This window comes from Leptinotarsa decemlineata, unplaced genomic scaffold (genome assembly GCF_025532065.1).
Source record: "Leptinotarsa decemlineata unplaced genomic scaffold, Ldec_3_MD MMD2_tig00002159_RagTag_RagTag, whole genome shotgun sequence".
Lineage (NCBI taxonomy): Eukaryota > Metazoa > Arthropoda > Insecta > Coleoptera > Chrysomelidae > Leptinotarsa > Leptinotarsa decemlineata.
In genome coordinates, this window is record NW_027412574.1 from 2,970,970 (window position 1) to 2,998,683 (window position 27,714).

The 27,714-nt window shown below is 34.7% G+C and overlaps 1 protein-coding gene and 1 pseudogene across 1 annotated transcript; one reads left to right on the top strand and one right to left on the bottom strand.

Annotated features, from left to right (window-relative positions):
• The first annotated feature begins 140 nt into the window (after window positions 1-140).
• On the top strand, window positions 141-24,270 carry LOC111517938 (uncharacterized). The gene is made up of 3 exons (XM_074177061.1): window positions 141-285; window positions 17,689-18,480; window positions 23,560-24,270. The coding sequence occupies exons 2-3, from the start codon at window positions 18,300-18,302 to the stop codon at window positions 24,096-24,098; spliced, it is 720 nt and encodes a 239-aa protein (XP_074033162.1). The 5' UTR covers window positions 141-285; window positions 17,689-18,299; the 3' UTR covers window positions 24,099-24,270.
• LOC141482941 (uncharacterized) lies at window positions 22,684-23,431 on the bottom strand (annotated as a pseudogene).
• Window positions 24,271-27,714: the final 3,444 nt, after the last annotated feature.

The following is a 27,714-nucleotide window of genomic DNA, read 5'->3' on the forward strand; positions in this document are numbered from 1 at the left end:
CACTATGTTAAAAACACCCAAGGACACGATACCCAATGAAGCACAGAGCATATACGACATACCATGTTCAAACTGCCCCAGAAGTTTCATCGGCCAGACCAATAGAAGAATTTCCAACAGAGCTTATGAACATGATCAGATCCAGCATCATCTCTCTTCAAACACCACCAGAAAACAGGCCACACAATAAACTTCGAAAACACCAAGACCATTGCTACGGAGAAAAATCTTCAGGCCAGGATAATTCGGGAAGCAATCGAAATTGAGACCTCGTCCTCGAGTCATGTAAGTACAAATCTAAGAGATTCTTGAGAATGGCTCCAAAGCAGGAGTCGAAACGATGAAAATTATAGACGCGGTTAAACCCGGACAACAGTATCTCAAATTACTGACCGCGGAAATATATCCGAACATAAGTGATTTATGACTGTTAAATTTATGGATGTTAAAGTTTCCCAAATTTCCATGCGGTTTTTCTTGTTGACTTGTTTTATGAGTTTTATGTTCTCTGGTGGTGGGAAATTTTGTTTGTTTTGTATGTCGTGTGTTGCGAGGTTTGATTTATATAATATTGGATTTATGTATGCCTTTTTGTGCTCATTGTACCTTTGGATCAGTTTTTTCTTGGTTTGGCCGATATAGAATTTGTTGCAGTCCGAGCATTGTAGGTATACTGTATATCCCGTTTTGGTCTTTGTCTTCTTCTTTTTCATAGTTGTTTATTTTTTGTGTTATCTTCGTGTTTGGCTTGTATGTGATGTTGATGTTCAGTGGTTTGAAGACGTTTGTTAGTTTTTTGGTTTGGTGTCCTACGTACGTAAATGCTGTCCATCGTTGTGTTGTTTTGTCTGTTGGGGTGGCTTGATCCTTGTTCTGTATTTTTTGTTTGATTCTGTTTTCTAGTTTTCCAGAACAATAATAGCAGTGATGTTGGTGAAATCACGAGTAGTTTTCTTTATGTAGATTTTTTAATTACAGCGGAAATGTGTGATTTATGGCTAAGCGTGGAGTCTAGGATCACACCTAGATCTTTGGTTTCAATATCAGAATGTAAGGTCCGATTATTTATACTATATTCGAAAGTAATTGGGTGATGTGTTCGATGGAATTAGATAGGTAATCTATATCGTTTTTATAGACACAATGTATCAGCTTCACTTTTAATTATTTTAAAACATTTCAAATCATCGGCAGATAGCAAAGCTTCGCTTTCATGCAAACAACTGATTAGATCGTTGATAAATAGTTTAAACAACAGGTTTCCCAAATGTGAACCTTGTGGTACACCCGATGTAACCGCGATGGTATGAGAATAGTGATGATTTACTTTTAACAATTGTTCTTTTCGTAAAATAGCTCTTGAGCCACTGCATTATTTGCCAAAACCATATAAACAAAGTTCATGGATCAATAGCTTATGGTTAACTTTGTCAAAAGCTTTGGAGAAATCAGTGTACACAGAGTCAATTTGCAAACCCTTAGACGGAGCTTCAGACAGAAAATCAATGTAGGTAATCAGACCTAGTTCAGCTAACTTTTTGGATGTAAATCCGAATTGTTGGGTCCCTATAATTGGGGAGCAGTCATAAGTAAGTTAGGGATTGCGCTAAGAATAGAATTTGGACGATAATTACACACGTTGGAATATTGGGGTGACATGAGGTTTTCCAATAGTCCGGGAATTCGCCAGATGATAGGGAATTATTGAATATATAGAAAAGTGGGCCTTTGTTGATATTAAGTTCGGACAGTTTTTCGTGAATTTTAGAGATTTCAATGTGATAATTGGACACATTAACCATATATGTAATATTGGTATCATAAGGATGTGAAGATTGACTTGTATATACGGAAGAAAATTGATTAGCAGAAAGGTTGGCAATATCGATCCCATTGGTAGCAGTACGATTACCAAAAGTCATTGTATTAGGTATAGTGTTATTTTCCCTTCTCCTGCTCACAAATTTCCAAAAGGATTTAACATTATTGATAATAGAATGTGCGGTGCGTTGAACGTAATCTGTATAACATTGTCTGGATAAGGGTTCACATCTAGATTTTAAATTGCTGGATTCTGCGTAACTTTCTGGACACCTTGCGCCCTTGTAGATCTTGTGAGCTAATTTATTCTCAGCTCAGGGGAGTGCCAGCATGGCAATCTCCTTTTATTGAAGACAGGATTTCAGATGAATGAATAATAAATTAAAAAATGGAAAATGGTGGAATCCTCCAAAGAAAGGCTAGGAATTAATCAAATAAGCGAATGAATGTTATTTACGTACTGTCATCGATGACATGGGTGGATCTGACCCATTCCGTGATGAAAGTCTATGAACGAATTGAGTGCTTTTTCTTATAATGTTACTTGTATTTGGTACTAAATAGCCAATAAGACAAGTGTCTTACGGCAAAACATCCGAGTGTCTTACCAGTGAGGATAACAGTGTTCCATGTAAGTGAAATTCAACTTCTTTCATTAATTATATTATGTAGGAATTCTGTTAATGATATCTGATTCGATTCCATTACGAATGTTTGGAATACAAATGGAATAGAAAAAATGTTTTTCGTTTAATTCGATGTTAATACAAAAGTATTTTTTTCGAAAGTATTTTTCTTTCGTGTAATTTAATATTTATTTAAAGTACTTTATCGTTTAATTCAATAGGAATGCTATGGAAGCAAATGAAGGTAGTTGTAACGTGTTCGAAAAACACTTCATTGTGAGATTTTCACTAAAAGATTTTATAACTTTATTTTGCCATACAGTGGCTTCTTCGGGCGTGTCTCAAGGTAGTTGTTGATCAATTTAGGTTGCCGATTGTAAAAGTGCAATTTATGAATTCGTGAGCAAAATGTCCCGTTTAGGATATACAAACGAAAATTTTTTAAATTTGATCATGATCTGTGGTGAATGTAATCGAATTATCGACCTGAAATGCAGGTTATTTGCTGAAAGGTATCCGAAAAAAACTCAATCCGAATCACAATACGGAAAAAAGGCTGCTGAAAAATTGTTTGGATCATGAATCATTTCTTCCAAACATAACCAAACGAAAGCCTCACATGGATAATGAAGATCTGGAAATAGATGTTTTTACATATTTCGGGACAAAATATCAAAGTCAGACAAAATTTACGTAACAAGGTATAATGTTTAATACCCTTTAATAAAAAAGACAATAGAATTGCATCACTCGTCATAAAGAAGGTGATTTCAACTGCTTTTAAAGAAAAGGGGCTCTTTGGATAACTCGTTTTATATGTATTTCAACTCCATATCCAACACTTTTTTATTTTTGGAAATCGGATCAGCCTCCTTTGAGTAATTAGCAGGATTTGCAAGCAAATGATAAATATCATAATTTCGAGAATGATTCAAAACTCACTCCAGTTCATTTCAGTAAATGTTTTAGATTCACTCCCTGATAATATTGAATTTATTTTACTGATATATTTCTTACGTTATGGGTTTCGTTCTCAAAGTCATTCTAAAATATTTTACGATATGTTCTAGTTCCCGATCGATCATAATGCAATTCTTTAGTCGAAGTCCAGAAAATCTGAACTAATTTACGATTCGTAAGTAATGAAACTAAGCAATAGAAAGTTTCTAGTTGAACCGAAATCGGTGCTTTTAACGAAATCACAAAAATTCATGCTCTACCAATATTTTCAAATTCTTCGAACTTTCCTTACGAATCTCATCCTATTCTAGTACACAATGGTTACTGTAACGACATTCCAAAGCTGAATGCCATATAATTTTATTATTTGTTCCTTGAAAATTCAATCTTCAACAATCAACATTTCGACCAAAGATTCGAAATTGAAGTCGAAAAAAAAAATAAGTTTAAATTTGCAATTTCGGATTTGAATTGATTAATGGATACTCATTGTATGCTTTTCGTCTTTCCGAAACTATTAGATATTGAAAAACAAAATATAACTATACTGGGTGTCACATGGAGCGGTTGGTATACTGTAGGTATACTGTTGTCGGAATTCTGAAGTGATTCAAAAGTATGCCCTACTTGAGTAGAAATGTGCATGACCTCAATAATAATAATAATAATAATAATAATATAATAATAATCAATGAAGATGAATATTCTGTGAATACTTCAGGGATATGATTCGAAATGAAAATTTCATGTACCATTATGTTTTTCAGATGCTGGTTTCATTTGTACAGCTGCCAACTTAGAATAAATGAAAGCAAAGAACTTCACAATTAGGGAATTAGGGATAAACTGTTGACCAATTTCAATAGGTCTAGATCCTTCTGGTCGGTAGCTGAAGCAGTTAATCAAAACTTACAAAATCCACAATTCCACCACTAACACAAGCGGATGGGTCAATTGCAACAACAGCCATAAAAAAAACAAATCTAATAGCTGAAAAAATTGCGTTTCCACTCCACAGTCGATTTTCTGGAAAAGGCACCACCCACTATTCCCATTTCAAAATCCACAATGCCGGAAATTACTGTCCGACAACGTCTAGTCAGGTGAATTTTGAAACAGCTCAATATCAACAAGGCGTCAGGTTCCTGATGAAGTGCCCGTCATCATACTTAAAAAATGTGCAAATGAACTCGCACCAGTATTTTGCAGACTTTTCCTTGTTGTTGGAAGATTGTTCGCGTTCAGCCCATTTCCAAAAAGGACAAGAAAAATCTTCCAAATAACTATAGACCAGTAGCTTTGCTATCATTGGTATCAAAAAGCCGTTAACCACCATATTCCTAAATGTATGGAAAGCTTTAACATCTTCAGTGATCATCAATATGGCTTTCAGAAACAAAAATCAACAGGCGACCTTCTATTGTATGTCACCCATATTTGGAATGAGACAATTGAGAAACATGGAGAGTCAAGAGTTGTTGTGCTTGACATTTCTAAGACCTTTGACCGTGTGTGGCATGAGGGTTTGCTGGCCAAACTTCGATGCTTTGGCTGGTCGAATCATTTTTGTGTATCGTTCTCCAGTTTCCTGAAAAATACGTCGATGGATATCTCTCGAATACTGTCACCATCAACCCTCTTTTTATTGTATATCAACGACTTATTGGAAAAAATGGAAAATCAATTATATTGCTTTGCTGGCGACACTATACTAGTCTAGTCATTCCATTTGGATTCCAGGACATCGGCTGTGGATGAACATCTTCACCGGCAGCAGGAGATTGCATATCTTAATGAGGAACTACAAGTGGTTTCGAAAAAACCCAGGCATCAGTTTTCTCCAAAAAGATTTTGATTTCTGCTTCGATAAGTTTGATGGGGTTAAAAATAGACACCAATATGTCTTGGCATAATCATGTCGCTGGAAGCTATAAAGCTCAGATCAGATTTTTTTTGAAATATTGCTCTCATGTATGGAGCTCCGCCCATAAGTATATCCTGAAGGTGCTGGATTCCATCCAGAAAAAAACCATACTTCCACGAAAAGTATTCAACTGACTTGGCACGTTTGATTCCACCAAGAGCGGTACACATCAAAACAATCAATATGGGAATGATCAGAATGGTACTTATTCATTTATCTTTTGATTTTCATGGAATTATTTTCCAGCAGCTTGACTGCATTAACCTTTTTCGATTTCATATCATTTCTAGAAACACACCAATAGGTGGTTCCACTTATGTCTCGCTTGCGTTTACGCAGTTATTTTCATTGGGTACTTCTCTTGGTTTTTCACATTTTGTTTTCAATCGAGGACCGCCTGCCCGGTACTGACGATGCCCAATAGGCTGAAACAGCTGTCTACCGATGGCTCTTAAATTGAAATCGATATGGGAATGATCAGAATGGTACGTATTTATTTATCTATATATATATATATATATATATATATATATACAGTGTGACCCATTTAAAATGGAACCACCCCTGTAGAATGTGCATTTTTCAATCAATCTCAATTTTTTTTTATTGAAATATTAAGCATGAAAAACTGTATCTTGACACTAACTTTCACAATTTTAGTTTCATTTCCAAGGCACTCTATGGTTTTTTTGTTTGTCAAAAACGGCAAAAGTTTATTAGGCAATTTTTGTTTTCAAATTTGACTACACCACTGGATTCGTAGTCATTATAAATCAAAACTGTCAAATTTTCATTAAAAAATATTTGTTAACAACGAAGTTACAACAACTTCAATTTTGGAAACAAAGTATTTGTTTGTAATTTTTATTCAGATTATAGACATATTTGAGATCTGACAACACTGTCATCACCAAGTAGAACACCAGTGAATTTGTACAGTGAAAATCCGAAGTCAACAGCTCAATGCGTTCTACAGTTATAACTCCTGAAAATATGGTAATGTGAGAGATTTGTGGTGCAAGCGTTTTGTAATAAAAATCTGACTACGCCACTGGATTTGTGGATAATATTCCCTTAAAATCATTCATTTGAGTGTAGGTTACGAGAAGTGAAAATTAAAATAAAAATTGAATAATTGAATAACAGAAAATTAAAAATTCATTTTCAAGTTATGCAGTACTTAGTACATTCTTCCGCATAGCCGCTAAAATCAAATTGATTTAAAGCATGGAAATCATTTATTCAATAATAAAACAGAGAGCAGGACAAAAATTGTTCCCTGTAAATTCTTCATAACTCAGCTAAAACAATCTTTTAGAGGAGATATCAATAATTTGAGGAAGCTGAACTCATTATGCAAAGGTTTTATAATAAATCAACAGTAGGCTGTGATTTTGACAGTTAATCATAAATAAAATAATAGTTGTTAGTTACGTGCATTTAATAATGGCTTTGCAATTATCATTAGAAGAAAGAATTGAAATTGTGAGAATTTCTGGGGACAATTATCATAGTGAAAGAGAAGCAGCTAGGATATTTAATCACAGACATCCAAATCGACTTCCCATTGACAGAAGCACCGTCAGTAAAATTAACAAAACATTTAAAGAAACCGGTGCAGTTAGCAAACATATTTTAAAAAATAATCACCGAAGAAGAAATTTAAACGAAGGTGCTGTTTTAGATTATTTTAGAAACCACCCAAGTTTACGAGTCGCCAGTTTGGATTTAAACTTACCGAGAGAGACTATTCGACGATGTCTTAAACAAAACAAAATGAGAGCATTTAAACCTAAATTTCTTCACTCTTTAAAGGCAGGTGATGAAGTGAAACGTATGGAATTTTGTTTGTGGGCACAAGGCGAGTACCTGAATACAAGAAATTTTTTAAACTGCATAATGTTTAGTGATGAAGCTTCTTTCAGCACCAATGGGGTAGTTTCATCACAAAATGCTCGGTATTGGGCTACGGAAAATCCGCACTGGATCATAAATTGTAAAAGTCAATATTCCGAAAAAGTTAACGTTTGGTGTGGTATAGTACAAAATAGAATAATAGGTCCATATTTTTTTGATGGAAACATAAACGGGCAAAATTTTTTGGAATTTCTAAATAACCAATTATCGGACGAAATATATAGATGAAATGCCTCTTGCGGAACAAGTAAATTTATATTTTCAGCTCGACGGCTGTTCCGTGCACAATTCGAGGATTGTTAAAGAGTGGCTAAATAACCAGTTTCCAAATCATTGGATAGGACGAGGTAGTGACTTAATTGAATGGCCACCTAGATCGCCTGATCTAACAATATTAGACTTTTTTCTGTGGGGTATTCTGACACAAAAAGTATACAGAACAAGACCAACGAATCGAGCTGAACTCATGCAAAGGATACGACAAGCTTGTGCCGAAATTACAGTTCAACAAATAAGAAATAGTGTAAACAATATTCGGAAGAGATACGATAAATGTATTGAACTTAATGGAGGTTTGGTAGAAGCCACAAAAATTTGAATGTTTAGTTTTAAATCAATGTTTATTTTAGTATCAGTTTTTTCTTAATGGCAATTAATTGTTGAATAAATACTTTGAAACTTGTTTGTATACATTTTGTTTTCATCAGCTATAGAAGAAGGTAGAGTAAGTTCAGAATCTCATAAAATGTGATTTTCCAGGTGCGCTGTTACAAAAGTACTATTATTTATTATTGGGAAACTTCCAAAAAGCTTACAAGTATGACCATTAATACTTCAAGATTCTATCAAGATTTGGTAAAAGCGCAATTGCGAGATCCCATGACATGAGATTCTGAACTTGGTCTACTACTGCGTAACTTGAAAATGAACTTTTAATTTTCTGTTATTCAATTATTCAATTTTTATTTTAATTTTCACTTCTCGTAACCTACACTCAAATGAATGATTTTAAGGGAATATTATCCACAAATCCAGTGGCGTAGTCAGATTTTTATTACAAAACGCTTGCACCACAAATCTCTCACATTACCATATTTTCAGGAGTTATAACTGTAGAACGCATTGAGCTGTTGACTTCGGATTTTCACTGTACAAATTCACTGGTGTTCTACTTGGTGATGACAGTGTTGTCAGATCTCAAATATGTCTATAATCTGAATGAAAATTACAAACAAATACTTTGTTTCCAAAATGGAAGTTGTTGTAACTTCGTTGTTAACAAATATTTTTTAATGAACATTTGACAGTTTTGATTTATAACGACTACGAATCCAGTGGTGTAGCCAAATTTGAAAACAAAAATTGCCTAATAAACTTTTGCCGTTTTTGACAAACAAAAAAAACCATAGAGTGCCTTGGAAATGAAACTAAAATTGTGAAAGTTAGTGTCAAGATACAGTTTTTCATGCTTAATATTTCAATAAAAAAAAATTGAGATTGATTGAAAAATGCACATTCTACAGGGGTGGTTCCATTTTAAATGGGTCACACTGTATATATATATATATATATATATATATATATATATATATATATATATATATATATATATATATATATATATATATATATTTTATTTATCGTTTTATGTGAAATTTGATTTTGGCAGTAGATTTTGCTTAAGAAATGATGTCAAATGGCGTCTACAAAATAGGTTACGTGATTTCCTTAACCTGTCAAAATTGACATTTAAAAAAAGAAACATCGAAAAATGACACTATTCTTCAAAATATCCAAAAATATCAAAGGATAAAAACATTTTCTTTTGTAATTTTATACCACACACCAAGTTTCAAACCCATAATAAGTATTTTATATTTTCACTATTTTTCCGCATTCCTGCTTTTTCTACTTATCAAAATTAAAGCACACCTGTACTAAATCATTTATTTTAACTGAACTCGTCACCAAATTTCTTTTTTTGTAATATAATAATATTTTAAGAGCCTCTTTGATGTTAAAAACAAATTTTGAAAAATAAAAGTTGTCAAACTTGATGCAAAGTTCATCTAGTTTCAACGGGGCTTTCCAAACTATACAGTACTTGAGTACAGTACAGAGTGTTTATTGTTTTTTTAACAAAAAATACAGTGGAATTTAATCTTAATTAAAAGGAACTGAAAATAAACATGTACCTATACCTAATAGCAAAAAAACACGAAAAAGACTCACGACATTAAATACACTACATTTCTGTATGTCTTCCATCGCGTTCTATGCAGATAATTGTCCTTCTTGATACATCTTTTATTGAGTTGCTGATACTCACAGGGTTTATGTTTAAAATAGAGTTTCTAATAACAGTTTCTAGGTGATTCACGTCACGAAAAGGTCTTTGTTTATAAACGATTTGTTTTAAGTAACCCCACAAGAAAAAATCTAGTGGGGTTAAATCTGGCGACCTAGGCGGCCATATTTGCTCCATATTTCGTCCAATAACTTTGCCCCTAAACATTTCTAATAGTTTCTCTTTGACTTGTCTTGAACTATGAATAGGAGCCCCATCACATTGATACCACAGACTGTGTCTTATTTCAACCGGCATATTGTCCACTATATCACTGATCTCAGTATTTAGAAACTGCAAATAATCCTGAGAAGTTAAATTGTGTCTAAAAAAGAATGGTCCCATTACCTGATTATTTAAAACACCGCACCACACATTTGTTTTAAATGTATATTGGTCCTGACATTCTATCACAAAATGAGGATTTTCCTGAGCCCACCACCTACAATTCTGGGAACTGACTACGCCGTTCGATGTGAAGGTAGCTTCGTCGGTCCATAGGATTTTGTAAGGAAATTTTCTGTTTAATTCTACTTCTCCTTGGTACCAGAAAGAGAAATCTAGTCGAACATCGAAATCAGGTCCTTTAAGGTATTTATAAATTTGGGTTTGTAGAGTTTGAATTTATTTTTATGTAAAATTGCTCTTACGCTTTCTCTTTCAACGCCAGTTCTATCTACAATATTGGTAATACTTGATTTTCCCTGTTCGATAACATCCAGGCAGACAGCCAACTGAACCTCATCATTATTGCGTGATGGATTATGACGTTTTTTAAAAGTATTTTCAACTGAACCAGTCAGTTTAAATTTTTTTAAAATCCTACTTACAGTGGATTGCTGTACATATCTACCAGGATGTCTTGCGTTAAAAATATCAGCCACTTGTCGATGCAATGTGTTTTCACCACAAATTAGCACAATTTCAATTTTTTCTTGTAAAGATAACATATTATTTTAATTTTCATACATTACATTGAACTAACGGGCATTAATTTATTCAGTGACAGTGACGTTTTCTAAAACACATTATGTAGTTTCATATTTTTTCACAGCCTACCCAGTTTTTTTAAATTAGTGTTGTTAGCGGAGTAGGTAAATGTAAATACTATGAGTTTTTTTCTTTTATTGAATGGGCTTCAAGAATCACGAAATGATGTTTTCTAATGTTCCGTTTTGTTCTAATTCATATTGTGAGGCCATTTGCTCATTAAAAAACTCAAGTACTGTATAGTTTTGAAAGCCCCGTTGAAACTAGATGAATTTTGCATCAAGTTTGACAACTTTTATTTTTCAAAATTTGTTTTTAACATCAAAAAGGCTCTTAAAATATTATTATATTACAAAATTAGAAATTCGGTGTCGAGTTTAGTTAAAATAAATGATTTAGTACAGGTGTGCTTAAATTTTGATAAGTAGAAAAAGCAGGAGTGCGGGAAAATAGTGAAAATATAAAATACTTATTATGGGTTTGAAACTTGGTGTGTGGGTATAAAATTACAAAAGAAAATGTTTTTATCCTTTGATATTTTTGGATATTTTGAAGAATAATGTCATTTTTCGATGTTTCTTTTCTTAAATGTCAATTTTGACAGGTTAAGGAAATCACGTGACCTATTTTGTAGACGCCATTTGACATCATTTCTTAAGCAAAATCTACTGCCAAAATCAAATTTCACATAAAACGATAAATAAAAAGTTTCCCATTTGATGCGGACTTTATCGGTGATACTGTTGTTGGAACTTTTCTATAGTTAATTCTATAGTAATAAATTATTTTACCATAATTTTGTTAGTTCTGATGACATTGAAAAACAATTGGACCTAAATTGTCAAATAAAGAAGCGCTCCACTAGGAGCGCTTCTTTACATGCTAAAAATACAGTGTCTTACTTAGACTCACAGTAGCGAAGGATATAAATAAAAATTATGTAATGTGTTCACAGTTCAATTTCAGAAAATGAATGGTATTGACATAGAAAATGGGATGATTTCAATCAAAAGGCTGGAACGGCTGTGAATACTTTGAATGCAAGAAAAGAAGGAGCAATCTCTACCTACACGTTGCATTGCTTTTGTCGATCGTGGGAAAGGTTCTCCCAACGTCTTTAAGACGTTAAATTCGGAATGGTTTAGAAGGAAATCCGGTCAACCGTAATTCAATGACGAATAATTTATTGAACATATGGAGCGAATAAAAGTAACATTCCAATATTATTTTTATTCTTTCTCTTCTTCTCAATGTATTTGTAATTTTACCGGCCATTGTTTTTGGATGAGAAATTTCAAAGGGTAGAATAAAAATTAAAACAAAAGTTACCTTTATCGATGTTATTATTGTCAATTAACTTTCTCAGAAAAACTTGTTACAATAGATGGTAAAACTGGAACATTTGGCGTAGAATAAATCCAGAACAAGCACGTTTCCCAATCAACAGAACTATAATAACCTTCTCAATCAAGGTGACATCTCCTGGCGATGAAGTAAGCTAATTCCTAATTCTAAAACTATTTATATCTCATATGATACACTTTCACTTTCCAACACACATCAATGATTTCTTGAAAGTTCTCGTTAATTTCAACAATTGATTAATAAAAAGGTAAACAATGGCTATTTGGAATGGGACTTTTGTCACTGTCCATAGTTCCATCATGTCACACTATTTCTAGACGTTCGAGAGCATCCAAAAATCTGGTGTCATGTACCGATCTCAACAACTTTGGACACTAGATTTTTCTGGTCTCCGAAATTGGATACGGCTGCGTGTTCTTTGAAACGAGTTTTAATGGCTCGCTTAGTCTTACCGATATATTTTTGTCACAATCCACATACGACATAGTGTTGAATCGTTATTATGGAACGTGATAAAAAATCAAATAACAGTCTAAACATTCAAGCGAAGTTAAGCAACGTTTCAGTACATTTACTGTTTTTTGAATAAAAGTTGAGAGATTTAATTTTCTTCTGTGAATACAAATAAAAATCGAATGGGCTCGTTGAGTTTTATTTGATTTTATGCTTCATTATAACAAGTATTTTGATAGTGCTTGTCACCCAATATAATACAATTGCGAAATTTCCAAATCGTCAGCACATACTGTTATCAAGATACTCTACTTCAAAACTCCGCTTTTGTCTCAAGCTAGTGTGACGTCACGATATATGTACGATTAGCGGTTCAGCGTCTGAACCATATTTGAACTGTTAAAATCGAAATATTACATGTTTCAGGTGGTCAGTCCAGAAATCTTTCATTGAAAACACAAGTAATTTCCCACAGGTGGACTTATTCAAAAGTGTTTTTTGAAATATTTGTTTTTCATTAAGAATTGAGGCTCAACTGTTGTGGTCATTTGGCTTATTCACATTGTATACACTTCTAAATTTTGAAATGTATATATAGTTAGTGGCATATCCAAACCCCGACTAGTTCTTCACATCTCGGTTTATGTTCTACCATTTCTCTTCTTCTGCAGAGCTCGCATCTTAGTACAATTATTCAGGTTTCATTTTTTTCCAGCGATGAGAAATAAAAGTGTTTTTTCCACTCAATGCATTGATTTTATTATTACTTTGAGATAATAAATTGATGGATGTAGCCGTTACTACGTGGTAGGAGATCATGATGAAAAGAGAAATGAACATTTCTATGATTTTTACCACTTTTATTTGCAACTGACGTTACTGCAGTTTCGTCCTATTCTCAAACTTGAACAATAAACTAACAATGATTCATTACATTCGCTAATATATACCATTCAGGTACTTGATTGAGTACCTGAATTTACAGTACACAATGCGCATGTGCCAATTTAAAAACCGAAGAGTAAATTAAATCTATTTGGTCATTTAACAGGTTGCACCCGCAATGTTGATGCTTGTGAATTTCCAAGGATTCTAAATAATTGAGTCTGCAACCCTTCCTGGCATTGTGCAGAATTTCCGGATCGCTTAAATTCGGAAACTTGTGGTTGCATGCCAAGAAATGATTTGAAAACGTCGAATTATTTTTTCCTAGTCTGAAGGACCTTTCATGTACAGCATACCGTTTTTGGAAATTTCGTCCGCATTGTCCCATATAAACACTATTACACTCCGGACACTTAAGCTTATAAACTCCAGATTTTTCCAACTTGTCGACCTTATCTTTGGCATTGAAAAGGAAATGAGATAACCTGGCATGCGGTCTGAATGCTACTTCCACATTGTTTTTTCTGAAGAAACCTGCGATCCTTTCTGTTCTTTTTCCAAAATATGTTAGCGTCACGCATTTCTTGATTTCTGGTTGTTTGACCTGAGGATATATTAATCTGCAAGTAAATTTCCGGCTTTGTTTCCTGACTAACTTCTGGATAGTATCTGCGTTGAAACCATTATTATGACCTATCTATGTAATTGTATCAATTTCCCTAGCTAGATTGTCTACAGACTTGCTATCGTCCAACCCGTGTTAGGAATCACACGTTGAAAGGTAAGACCTCGTTAGTCCTTAGCTAGCAAAAGTTTCGACTTTTGAGAGTTGTCGTTTGTAGGGGTTGACAGCTGGTTAACGAAGAAACAAATTTCAAACTGATTTTTTTAAAACCTACTGACTAGTATATGAGAATGCATGGTAAAGAAAGGATTTGGCTTTCTTCATCTGCATATTTATACAAAGATGAGTGGATCATGCAAAGAAGTGAATTTTAGACACAAACTGTAAAGAAGAAGCCGTCTACAAACAACTACTTTCATAAAAACATTGAATTACACGATTTCGTAATGAATGTTTGGGGTACAAGCTAAATAGGAAGGTTACTTTTCATCAGTGTTATCTAAAAGTAGTTGTTTCGAAAGTATTTTTTCTTTCCTGTAATTCAATGTTTATATGCAAGTAGTTGTTTCGAGAGAGTTTTTTCTTTCAGTTTGTATCTGCAAGAAAGATCCATGCATGATCTTTATATCTTTATGAAAATTTTATTTTGAAATTATTTGCTTTCTTCCTTTCTTTGCAAGTTTCCCACATGAATAGACAAGTAGAAATCCAAAACCTTTTTTTCAATTTAAATGAAAATGTATGCTCATTGGACGGAAATCAAAATTTTAAAACGTGTCATGACAATTTTGATCTTTTTCAGTGTCTATTTCTCATTAGAAGGAGGTATGTTACATACATATTTGGAGCGATATTTGGAGCAATCATTAAATAAAAAAAATAAAAGGCTAGTTTGTTCGAACACACATATCGCTCCCGGATGTCACGCAGGTAGCCGTTGCCTCGTGAATACCAGGTCTTCTGACCGAAACCACACATGAGCGGTTAGGTCTTGCGAATGTGTTGTTTTCTGCAACCAAATACTTTGCGGCTGAAGCCCAATAAGATAGAAACACTTGACTGAAACTTGCAATTTTGGAATGTTATGTGCGTGATCCTTCTTGATTTACATCGAGTACACTCATGAACTTCTCTTTTATGTATTTGCAAGATATACAGCGATAAATGATAGTTATCCGTATACTGGGCACTGGGCGTACATATTATAAACATATATATTATAAACATATATATATATATATATATATATATATATATATATATATATATATATATATATATATATATATATATATGTATGTATATAGGTGGTTCAAGTACTTTTCTGGTTTTTCACATTTTGTCTTCAATCGAGGACCGCCTGTCCGGTACCGACGATGCCCAATAGGCTGAAACAGCTGTCTACCGGTGGCTCTTAAATTGAAATCAATATGGGAATGATCAGAAAGTATTTATCTATTTATCTTTATATATATATATATATATATATATATATATATATATATATATATATATATATATATATATACGTATATATATATATATATAGTGTGTCTCACCAAAATGATATACACTGCATGCCATTAGCGATGGAACAACCCATTTTTACGATAAAACATACTAGGGACCAAAACAGGCTCAAAATTCCTTCAGATTTGCAATCAGGCAGTTTATGAAAAATTATCGATGACGGTATCTAATATAACTGAGGAAGACCATTCGTAAAACTAATTATGGATGCTGAACATCCAAATTTTATCCCAACCAGAAGAGAGAGCTCTCTGATTGATGAGCAAATATCGCAAAAAATGGAAAAAATCTATTTTCAAAGGTTCACATCTTGAAAACTGTACATTTTTGAGCTTTGACTGTGGACACTTTCTATCAGCATATCAAGAACTACATATCAAAATTTCGGCAAAATTCACTGCAAGCCATTTCTCATAAGAATTTTGGAGGGTCCTTTATTAAAACATTGAGGAAACAGTTTGTCAACCGAAATAAAATTAATCTTCATACTCATTGCAACACCGAAACAACCGTTAATTTTTAAAGAAAAAATCGCCCTCGGTAAACAGGTAGAATTTAGATTATTTTACCTACTTGCTGAATTGTTGTGTGAAATGAAGAGATTGAATTACATCAGTTTCACTAAATAAAAATCATGTGGTGCCCTGAGATTACCATGGAAACAATAGTGTTGAAAGATCTTGTTGTATTAACCCTCAGACCAGTTTTCATTGCATTTGTTCTTTCTAGTATTGTTGTTCCTTGTATCACTGTTGTTCGTGTTGTTCCTTGTGTTTCTGTCATGTTTTTGTTCCCATTATGTACATTGTTTGTTTGTGTTGGGTATCGTTCCTGTATATCAGTTGTTTTCTGTTCGTGAGTTCGTGTTCATATTTTGATATTTCTGAAGTTCCTATTTCAACATGGCACGTCTGTCACTTCAAGAAAAAATTGATATTGTTGGTGAAGGCGTGAGGTCCGCTAGGGGTAGATGTACACCCTGGAACTATTCATAAAATATAAAATATTTTCGTGAGCACCGACCAAGTAACAAAGGACAGAAAAATTATAAAACGACATATTGAAGATTATACTACATTGGCGGCTCATCAAGCTGCTCCTAGAATTAGTTTGAGAAACTTATCGCTTCAACTCAATATGAGCTGCAGTAAAATATGGCGGTGTTTAAAGAGGCATAACATGCATGCGTTCAAACCCAAATTTCTACATATTTTGCACGAACGAGATGAAAGCCGCCAGATGGAGTATTGTTTATGGATGCAGGGAAATTATCTCAATGACAGAAATTTTTTTATGTTCACAATAGTGACATAACAAGGGTTTGGTTGAATAGGAACTTACCTGTGAAATGGATAGGACCAAATAGCGCTCTCGTAATATGGCCACCACGAACCCCAGATCCAACTCCACTGAATTTTTATTTATGAGGAACGTTGAAAAATAAATTTTATAAGGGTAGGCCAACAAACAGGGAAGATTTCCGTGAAAGAATTATACGGGCGTGTAGAGAAATCACACCTAGAGAACTGAGAAGAGTTGGAGAAAATAATAGAAGCCGCATAGAAAAATGTGTTCGCTTGGAGGGAAGTTTGATAGAAGGCACAAAAATATAAAATTGTCAACAATTAAATCAATTAAATTGATTGTTTTATTTTTCAATTAAAAACGTGATTTTGAAAGTACTAATTTGAAGGAGTTTTGAACTACATAAAATTTTTCGCCACACAAACACTTGGTTTTTTTAAAATATTGGGAAGATGAGAATCTAAATTAACATTAACCATCCTAAAACCTCACTGTTATCATGTTTCCATTCCACTTACAAATCAGGTTTTCTGACCCAAAATAAAAAATAAATTATTTATGTGGAAACAAAAGTCAAGTTTTTCTCAAACGAATGATTTTTCATCTAAAAATTCTGATTTTCTAGGACAAGTTCATGTTTTCATGTCAAAACCAAAAAGAATCTACCATAAGTGTTTCCATAAGAATTAACTGACAAATTCAAATTTTTCAGGATTGGAATTTTTTCAGGCAAAAAGTGTATTCGTAGTAAGTTGGTAGTCCTGATCACGAATCGAAATGAATTTTGAGCCTACTTTGCCCCCTAGTATGTTTTACCGTAAAAATGGGTTGTTCCATAACGAGTGGCGAGCAGTGTATATCACTTTGGCTAACCCCATTTATGTGCATTTTGAGTATTTCTACAGTCCTGAGAGATTCATCATTCTTTTTCATCTTTCAGATACGTGGGTGTTCATCCCGATAAGTTGCTGCATAAAATTTAATTATACACATCTCAAAGTTTCGGAGGCTAAAATCTGCCTCCGTCTTCAGAAATGGAAAATCCAGGGTATTCGCAGTTTTTTCTTCGCTGGTTCCCTTCTTTTCTAAACAGATGTCAAAGGATTTCTGAAATGTGAAGTATTTTAATATTGTATTTCATCAGTTCGGGCTTCCATTGTCTAATATAATATAAATAGATTTGAAATCCTTAAAGAAATAAAAAGATTAACCGAAAATAACAATTAAGAAATAACATACAAGCAATAACCAAAAATGTTTTTCCGACCGGTATAATATCGGCCATCCAAATTCCAATAGTAAACCACATGTGGGAACGGGATCTGGCACACACGCCGACCGGTGATCGTCGGCGGTAAAATATCGGTGAGCAGCCGTCCATTGCCACTGTATCGCCGGCTATACCGGGAAGTAGTGGCGTACGTGACTAAATACACTCTTGCATACTCACCGAATTTTTACCGACCATTCCAGTTTCAACTGCTCGGTGAAATTGTAGTTAGGTACTAGGTATTAACTTAGTTTTGGTAGTGCGTGCTAATTACGATTTCAATGGGTGATTTAATTGATAATGATGTCCTCGTTTCGTTAGTGGAGGAAAGACCTGTTTTATGGGATAAGACTATATACACATTTAAAGATAGAAATCTTACCAGGGATGCATGGAGAGAAGTTTGCTGCGCTCTGAATTACAATTTTGAGGTTATGGAGGATATGGATAAAAATGCATTTGGTAAGTAGTTTCCTGTATGTCATGTTTTATTCGTCCTAATCTCTTGTTTACAGTCTACGGCTTATTAAACAAATCAAATATTAACATATATATATAGAATATTAAACAACAAGCTGAAAATGTAGGTACCCAACAAATAGAAACTTATCACACCTTTTCATTACTCATATCTTACTCATTTGCCAGGGAACTGCCTCGATATATATTACAAATCGAACATTGTTAGCTTGTAGACCACCCTGTACTGTTGGATCTCTTGGCAAATCTTCCAAGCCACTTATTGTTGTATCTTCTGCCAAATAACCGTCTCGGTCACGAACAAAATTGTGCAGAACAATGCACACTTTTACAGTGTCAACTGCAAAATCCGGTTCAGTGTTTATAGGCCTGTGGAAGATGCGCCATTTGTTGGTCAATATCCCAAATGCACACTCGACATAGCGCCGAGCCCTGCATAAACGATAGTTCACGTGGTCATCTTGTTTTCGGGCGAGTTGGATTCGAAATCTCTGACTCTTTCATCATGATTTGTTTATATATACAGGGTGTCCCTGGACTTCCTCTTTTCCTCTCGGGAATGTATAGATGGGGTCAAAATATCACCAGTACTTCATATAACTTTTTTTCCTAAAAGTCTTCGTAACCAAGTTACGGGCCCTCGAAGTTACAAAATGAAAAATGTTTTTCTTTGATAACTTTTCAAGTGAATATTCAAAATCATCCAAATTTTGGTAATTGACTAAACAAATGAATTCCGTCGATGAGCTTTCATGCAGGAGTCAGTTGTTTTGCTACAAAGTCAGGAACGGACTACCCCCGATGGTCCACACCCCAAAACTTTGAAATGACAGATATTTTTCAATATTTTTCAACAAAATAAGGTTACTTGGACAATTTTATGAATAAAAGTACTCGTGTGGAAAGTCGATCGGAGCAACGAGTCTTGATAAAAATGTAGTTCTACTCGACGACATCAAACCCGCTCGTCCACCATTATTTGAAATGAATAATTATCAAAGCAGAAATAATAATGATAACGTTAATTCAACAACATTTATAACAGGAATAATACAAAGTATGCTAAAATGAAGTCGTAAACAAAAAGTACAGTACCTATATGGAAGTTTAAGTCACAATTGTGATAGCAGATATTTTTTCAAAAGAAATATCAAGTTCTGTAGATTCGTGGTGTTTTTAAACTAACAAGCTACTCTACTATGAAACATCGAATTCATTCCATATTTTGTATGTACATAATACGTGTGGAATAATCACGTTTCGTGTTGATCAGTTATCTGAATCTCATGAAACTCAACATTCGAATGTTTCAAATTCTTCTTCACAGCTAAACTGTTGAGGAGTTTCACTGATAATTATAATTTTATGGGAGAAATTCTTTAACACGAATCTAAATTTAGCTGAAAAAACGCACATCGGAAAAAATATTTACTATACTAATAAAAAGCAAACGAATGAACTACAAAAACGGCTGCACATGATCAGGTGAAAAATATCCAGGGAATAATTATGTTCCATTTCTTTCACAGATGTTGACAAAAAAACCTTTTAGAAAGTTTTGATAAAAAATGAGAAACTGGAATGCGATTTTGTTTTGTTGAGTGGTGCGTTGTCATATGACTATCATTGTATTGTCAATATTCTATAGGATATTTTGAATTTATTTGATATGGCCGAACAGTTTACATTCAATGAATATGCAGATATGCATGTATTTTATGGACGAGCATTTTGTAATGCTGCAGAAGCTCGTCGTCTGTATTCCGAGCATTTTCCCAATCGAACGGTACCGTCAAGAGAAACATTCGAGCGTGTCGATCGCAGCTTGAGGGAGAAAGGTATGTAATAATTGATAATTAATTTGAGCACGTTGTTTTATTTCGATATTATTGTAGGTACAGTTTTGCCAAAACGAGGTGGTGAGGGCGCTCCTAGGACTGTACGTACCGTTGTATTGGAGGAAAATATTTTGGAAGCCGTCGCTGATGATCCTTCAATGAGCATCAGAAATCTATCAGAACAGTTCCATACATCCAAGTCCACTATTCATAGAATAATTAGGGAACAACTGCTCCACCCATTTCACATCCAGAAGGTACATGTCATGACACCTCAAGATTTTCCAGCACGACTGGAATATGCCAATTGGTTCATGGATAGGCAAAGAGAGGATATGACTTTTATTAATCGAGTTTTATTCACTGATGAAGCAGGTTTCAGTAGAGATGGAGTTATCAACTCTTGTTAACGTTATCATTATTATTTCTGCTTTGATAATTATTCATTTCAAATAATGGTGGAGAGCGGGTTTGATGTCGTCGAGTGAAACTACATTTTTATCAAGACTCGTTGCTCCGATCGACTTTCCACACGAGTACTTTTATTCATAAAATTGTCCAAGTAACCTTAATTTGTTGAAAAATATCTGTCATTTCAAAGTTTTGGGGTGTGGACCATCGGGGGTAGTCCTTTCCTGACTTTGTAGCAAAACAACTGACTCCTGCATGAAAGCTCATCGAAGGAATTCATTTGTTTAGTCAATTACCAAAATTTGGATGATTTTGAATATTCACTTGAAAAGTTATCAAAGAAAAACGTTTTTCATTTTGTAACTTCGAGGGCCCGTTACTTGGTAACGAAGGATTTTAGGAAAAAAAGTTATATGAAGTACTGGTGATATTTTGACCCCATCTATACATTCCCGAGAGGAAAAGAGGAAGTCCAGGGACACCCTGTATAGATCTGTATGTTGAATATGCGGCGCGGCCGAGATTTTTCTTGCCGCCTGTGGTATCCCTCTTGGCGGGATAGTTTCCTGGTGAATAGTATTTATTCATGTGGCCTCGAGATTGTTGTGATCTCACCCCGTGGCAGGGCCTTTGAGGCGTTCAATTTGTCTTGGTTGTGGGTGCGTTAACCGTCAGCATGGTTTGCAGGACGGGAAAGTTCTTCAGCAGGGTCTGTAGTTGGTCGAAGGCCGTGCATAGGCCGTCGACCGAGCTAGGGTCACTGCTATTTGTGGATTTTACGGCCCTCGCATATGAGACTCCGTTTCTGTCGTGTTTGTATTTGTTCCTGTCGGCCTTTTTGTTTGGGCTGGTAGGTCTCTGGCTTTGGTATTGGCCTTTTTCTCTTTGGGATGTTCCGGGCACCCTTGATAGTCGGCTGGGTGTTCCCCTTTACAATAGCATTTCGCCGGGGCTTGCTTCGGCTTTTTACACTCGGCCGTTAGGTGGCGGCCGGCGCATCTTAAACACGCAGGGACTGCTTTGCAGTTTTTCTGCGGTGTCCAAACTTTTGACAGCGGTAGCACTGCCCCACTGCTGTTCGTGGTCTTTGTGGCTCACTCTTCACTCTCACATTTAAGATTTCCCTGACTTCGTATATATGGCTCTGTTTCTTGGTGACGAGGACCAATATGAGCGGGAGTGGCTTTTTGTTTTGTTTCTTCAGTCTGGCTACCGATATAACATCGAAGCCCTTGGCTTTCATGTCGTCTTTGATTTTTTCGGTTTCGAGGAATTCAGGCACACCTCGGAATACTACTCTTAGTGGTTTTACTTCTTGCATTGTGTATGTATGATGCGGGATTTTTTCTTGGTCTAGTAATCGAACCATTTTTCTGAAGTCGTTTGCTTGCGGGTTGGACTTTGACACCATCATTTGTGTTTACCGCCATCGTAAAGTTTACATTTTCTCGTGCAGCAGTTTCATTGAATTCTGCCCACTTATCTTTTTGTCTGATAGTGATAGGTGGTGGTTTGATTGTTTTTGGGCCGGTTGCCTGTGTTGTTTTAGGCATCGTGACCTCCTCCTCGTGTATTTCAGTTTCCATATCTTCGGATGTATGGTTTTCTTCGGGTTTTTGAGGTTTTGGGACCTCGTTGGCTTGGATGTTTTTATTTTCAGGGTTATTGGCTCTGAGTTTCTTGGGTTTTCTAGGCGGCATTTCCGTCTTTTCTGTTTTTGACACCTCGCTTCATGCCTGTGTTTTGGTCTTGCTGTTTATTTTAGGTTGTTGTGGCTTTTTGGGAGACTGTCTCCGCCGGCGTTTTTTATTGATAATCGCCTCTTCTTCAAGGCTGTTTTTCGAGGAATAGCATGACATATCATGAATTTGGTCATCCGTCATTTTATCGTATCCGCAGGATCTTTTCTTTTCTAGTTCCTGTCTTCTTTTTCGCATTAGTATGTGCGTCGAAACGAGTTTCTGGGGTGTAGATCTAGTAGTTTGGATATCATGGCTAATACTATATCTATCTCTTCATTGCTCGCATTGAGTACAAACGTATCAATAATTGCGTCCATCTTAACATGTAATCGCTTCGAATGCTCGAGAACAACTCTATTGATGATCGATAAACGATAGTTAAATATTCTCTTTTCAAGCGTTAGGTATGTTCCACCGTAGGGCCTCATTAAATGTGTGTGAAGACCAAATGCTTCATCTCCAACAAAATAGTAAGGAACTTTAGGAGATTCTGTCTCCGGCAGGTATTTTTCTTAAGGTAATTAATTGCAATGAGTTTGTCAGTATTGATTGCCAAAGAGTAAATTGCCTGAAAATGGAGTTATCACAATCTTTGCCAAAGCTTCCAACATTAACATACTCAAAACGATATTTTGAATCAGCTACTGCCATTAATACTACAGAGTAATAGTCTTTGTAGTTAAAAAACATGGAACCACTTCTTATCGGGCAATTTATACGAACGTGCTTGCCATCAACATCACCTATGCAATGTGGAAAATTGGCATTTTTTTCAAAATCAGAAGCAATGGTTTCAAGATAATATTCAGAGAGTTCACGTACACACTCATTTTTCATTACTAACCAGATGGCTTGGCATACTTCTTTTATTATTTTCCTTGGAGTATAAATTCCAACTGTGAAGGAGTAATTCAGGTCAGTAAATGTGCACCCATTAGCAAGATATCTGGAAAAAATGGTTTAGTATCAGTATCATGCTTTATAAAAAGGTTTACAATTTAACGCTAATTAGAACACTAATTGAAAATTTTATTTTTTAGTAAAACACTAATTAGAAATAATTGTTTCAGGAAAAGAAGTAACAAAGAGATGGGGCAATCTTCGGGATGCGTTCTCAAAATCGAAGAGGAAGATACAAGAGCGTAAGAAAAGTGGAGCTGGTGCCCGTAACATTAAGAAGTACGTCTACGCTGACCAAATGCAATTTTTAAATAAATTGTTCCAGACGAGGGAAATTGCAGAAAGTTTAGAAGGTAGAACGGACAACAATGAAGATGAAGATATTGATACTTTACCCGAAGCTCCACTACCCACCAAGGAGACTATCCGTGAGAACCCCAAACCGCGAGAACACAAAAGACGTCGCCAGCCTGATGAGGTTGAGCTAAAAAAGATAAAAGCATTAGAAGAACCACCACTTAGTCCTCATATTTCTTTCTTTCAAGGTCTTTTGCCACATTTGAACAATTTCGACCACAGTGAAATTCTTGAATTCCAAATGGGTGTTTTGAAAGTTATTTCTAAAATAAAAAACAAACGTAAAAATACTACTCAACCTCAACCCCTTCCACCGCAGACACCTTCCTGTGAAATTGTCGGTGATTGTTGAGTCGGTAATTGTTGAGTTGGTGGTTGTTGTGTTGTGATGCTGGGTGTTAATTTCTAATTGACTGATTATTTTCTATTGTATTTATTGTTTAATCTGTGAATGAAACTGGATAAGCGTTTTCTTTCAGATATAATGTATCAATGATACTTCTTTATAAAAATTTTCAGCTGTATTGCATATTGTTTTTGCCCTGTAAAGTTTTTCACAGCTATAGCTGCCTACGTGGTCATGTTAGATGTAGCCTAGGAATTCTAGGTCTTCTAACTGGAACCACAAATGTGCGGTTGGCTTGTGTTGTTGACTCCGTGCGTATGTGTTGTTTCCTGCTTTTCGGAAGTGTTTGTTTTCGCCAAAAATATACATTTCAAAACTCGTACGTACGCCACTGGCAGAGAAAATTAAGAAAATTGTACATCAGAAAATGCGCCTTGAGGCATGGAACATATGTACCAAATATGCCAAAGATGTCTACAAAATTATCTCAGTTATTATTAAAAAACTGATCATTTTTGAAAACTTTGCCACCCTGTATCTCAAAAGTTAAGGCTTTTAGGACATACGTCCATAGGAAGTTTTTTTCTTAAAATGGGTCTATGAATTATCTCCTTAAATATTAGCATGTGTTTAAGGAACACCCTGTATATATATATATATATATATATATATATATATATACAGGGTCCTGCAACAGTGGCGCGGTGTTCCATATCTCTATATAGGAAGCAGATAGGAATCTAATTTTCTATAATATTACCTTATTGCTCGAGCTCGACAAAATAAAAATATTGGCGGTCACACAGGGTGTTCGATTTTTTCTGGGCGGATCCCAACTGTGTCTTTTTAAATGGCAATCTATATTTTTTATCGCTTTTTCGATTTCTTCATAGAAAATAAAATAAACTTTATGTATATCTGCACTTCGAAAATATTGACGGTTTTCGAGATATCTAGCATGACAGGTTTTTTTTTCCAATATTCGTCACTCAGAATATTTGAAATTATAAAGTGGTGCCAAGTCCAGTTGAAAATTTTTTTTGGTCGAATATTCTACATTGGTAACTCTCTCAAACGATATATCTGAAATCGACCTGTGATATACAGGGTATGAAAAACCGCTTGCCAAATATTGTAAATGAAAATTTGCAAAATCTTCCTTAGATTAAATGGAACACCCTGTATATTATTGATCCATAAGAAGCGCCAACGAAACCTCTACAAATTTCATTAAGTATTTCCTATGGCTAAGTTCAATAGTTTTTCTTAAATGAGCATTTCTTTCGAAAAATGGTCATTTTTTCAAATCGAAATCCATTTGACGACTGATAAAAATATACGAAAGATATCTTGTTTCAATTTTGTACATTAGAAGGTGTCCAAACAAATATTTTTTAACGAAATAAATGTATGTACCTATCACTTTTTGCTAAATGGAAAATTATTTTTTCATTGGATGCAGAATTTCACTCATAAATCGTGCAATATCAAACCAAACAAGTTAAAAGAAAGAAACATTATAAATAACTATTTTTTTCATGTTATTATATTCATTCAGAGCTTGAGTTCTAGATATTCAAATTTGTCAACTTGCAAATTACAAAACTACAAAAGGGAGAGTTTAATTAAGGTTGATAATGAAACTTTTATAAAATATGTTCAACATGTCTTCCATTTTCTTGAATGCAGAGCTGAAGTCTATGTTTGAAAGACTGTTCTACCCTGCGCAAGACAGCTGGTGTAATGCTGCGAAAAGCATTCGTTATTCTAAGTCGCATATTTTCGGGAGAAGTTGGTGGCTCAACGTAAACCATATTTTTTATGTATCCCCATAAGAAAAAATCTAGTTTCGTCAAATCTGGTGATCTAGCGGGCCACCGTACAGGCCCATTCCGTCCTATCCATTTAGTGGGAAATACTTCATTTAGATGATCTCTCACTTCTGCCGAATAGTGAGCAGGTGCACCATTATGTTGTAACCACATTCTATTGCGGAGGTCAAGAGGAATATCATCTAACAAACCTGGTAAATCATTTCGTAAGAAATTGAGATACATTGCACCATTCATATGTCCCTCAAAAAAGTATGGACCAATTACATATTCTCCAATGATGCCTCCCCAGACATTTATCGACCACCTATGTTGATAATCCACCTGTCTCAATAAGTGAGGATTTTCTGTCGCATAATAATGGTAATTATGTCGATTTACAAATCCATTTTTATGGAATGTCGATTCATCCGACCGTAAAATATTATTGAAAAAATATTCGTTTCGACGAATTTTGTTCATGGCCCAATTGCAAAATCTCACTCTTTTCTCGAAATCAGCATACAGTAGTTCTTGATATAACTGAACGTGGTATGGATGCAAGCGATGTTTCTTCAATACTCGTTGCACTGATCTCTCACTTATATCCACTATTTCCCCAATTTGTCGTTGACTCCTACTAGGATCTTCTTCAACAGCAAGAAGAACTTGCAATTCATTATCTTCATTAGTAGCTGGCTTGATGCGCTCATGTTTGGAATAATTAATAGATCCAGTTTCAACGAATCGTCCCAAGACCTTTCGGAAAGATCTTTCATCTGGATGCCTTCTATCTGGATACCGTTGAGAATAAATTCTACTTGCCAATAAACAATTCCTGTCTGATTCACCTAATATGAAAATCATATCAATCAAATCACTTTTTGATAACAACATTCTGATGAAATTATACCGACAGTTCAACTTCACGATTGACTAAAAATTTCAATATTCATTTGCAGCCAAATATTTTGTTCTGTCATTTGCCAGACTACTTGATTTCCAATAAATATTTCATTCGCTGAAAGGTTGTTTTAGACCGAAAGAATATGGCACAAATTCCGAGATTTTTGAAATTTTGGTAACTATTCAAGAACGTCCATTTTGTGGTGTAATTCGCAACTTGTTTATCTAGCAACAGGTAGTTTTAGGAATGGGCGATATTTTAAGGGAAGGGTATTTTTTGTATATTCTTATCAGTCGTCAAATGGATTTCGCTTTGAAAAAATGACCATTTTTCGAAAGAAATGCTCATTTAAGAAAAACTATTGAACTTAGCCATAGGGAATACTTAATGAAATTTGTAGAGGTTCCGTTGGCGCTTCTTATGGATCAATAATATACAGGGTGTTCCATTTGATATAAGGAAGATTTTGCAAATTTTCATTTACAATATTTGGCAAGCGGTTTTTCATACCCTGTATATCACAGGTCGATTTCAGATATATCGTTTGAGAGAGTTACCAATGTAGAATATTCGACCAAAAAAAAATTTCAACTGGACTTGGCACCACTTTATAATTTCAAATATTCTGAGTGACGAATATTGGAAAAAAAAACCTGTCATGCTAGATATCTCGAAAACCATCAATATTTTCGAAGTGCAAATATACATAAAGTTTATTTTATTTTCTATGAAGAAACCGAAAAAGCGATAAAAAATGTAGGTTGCCATTTAAAAAGACACAGTTGGGATCCGCCCAGAAAAAATCGAACACCCTGTGTGACCGCCAATATTTTTATTTTGTCGAGCTCGAGCAATAAGGTAATATTATAGAAAATTAGATTCCTATCTGCTTCCTATATAGAGA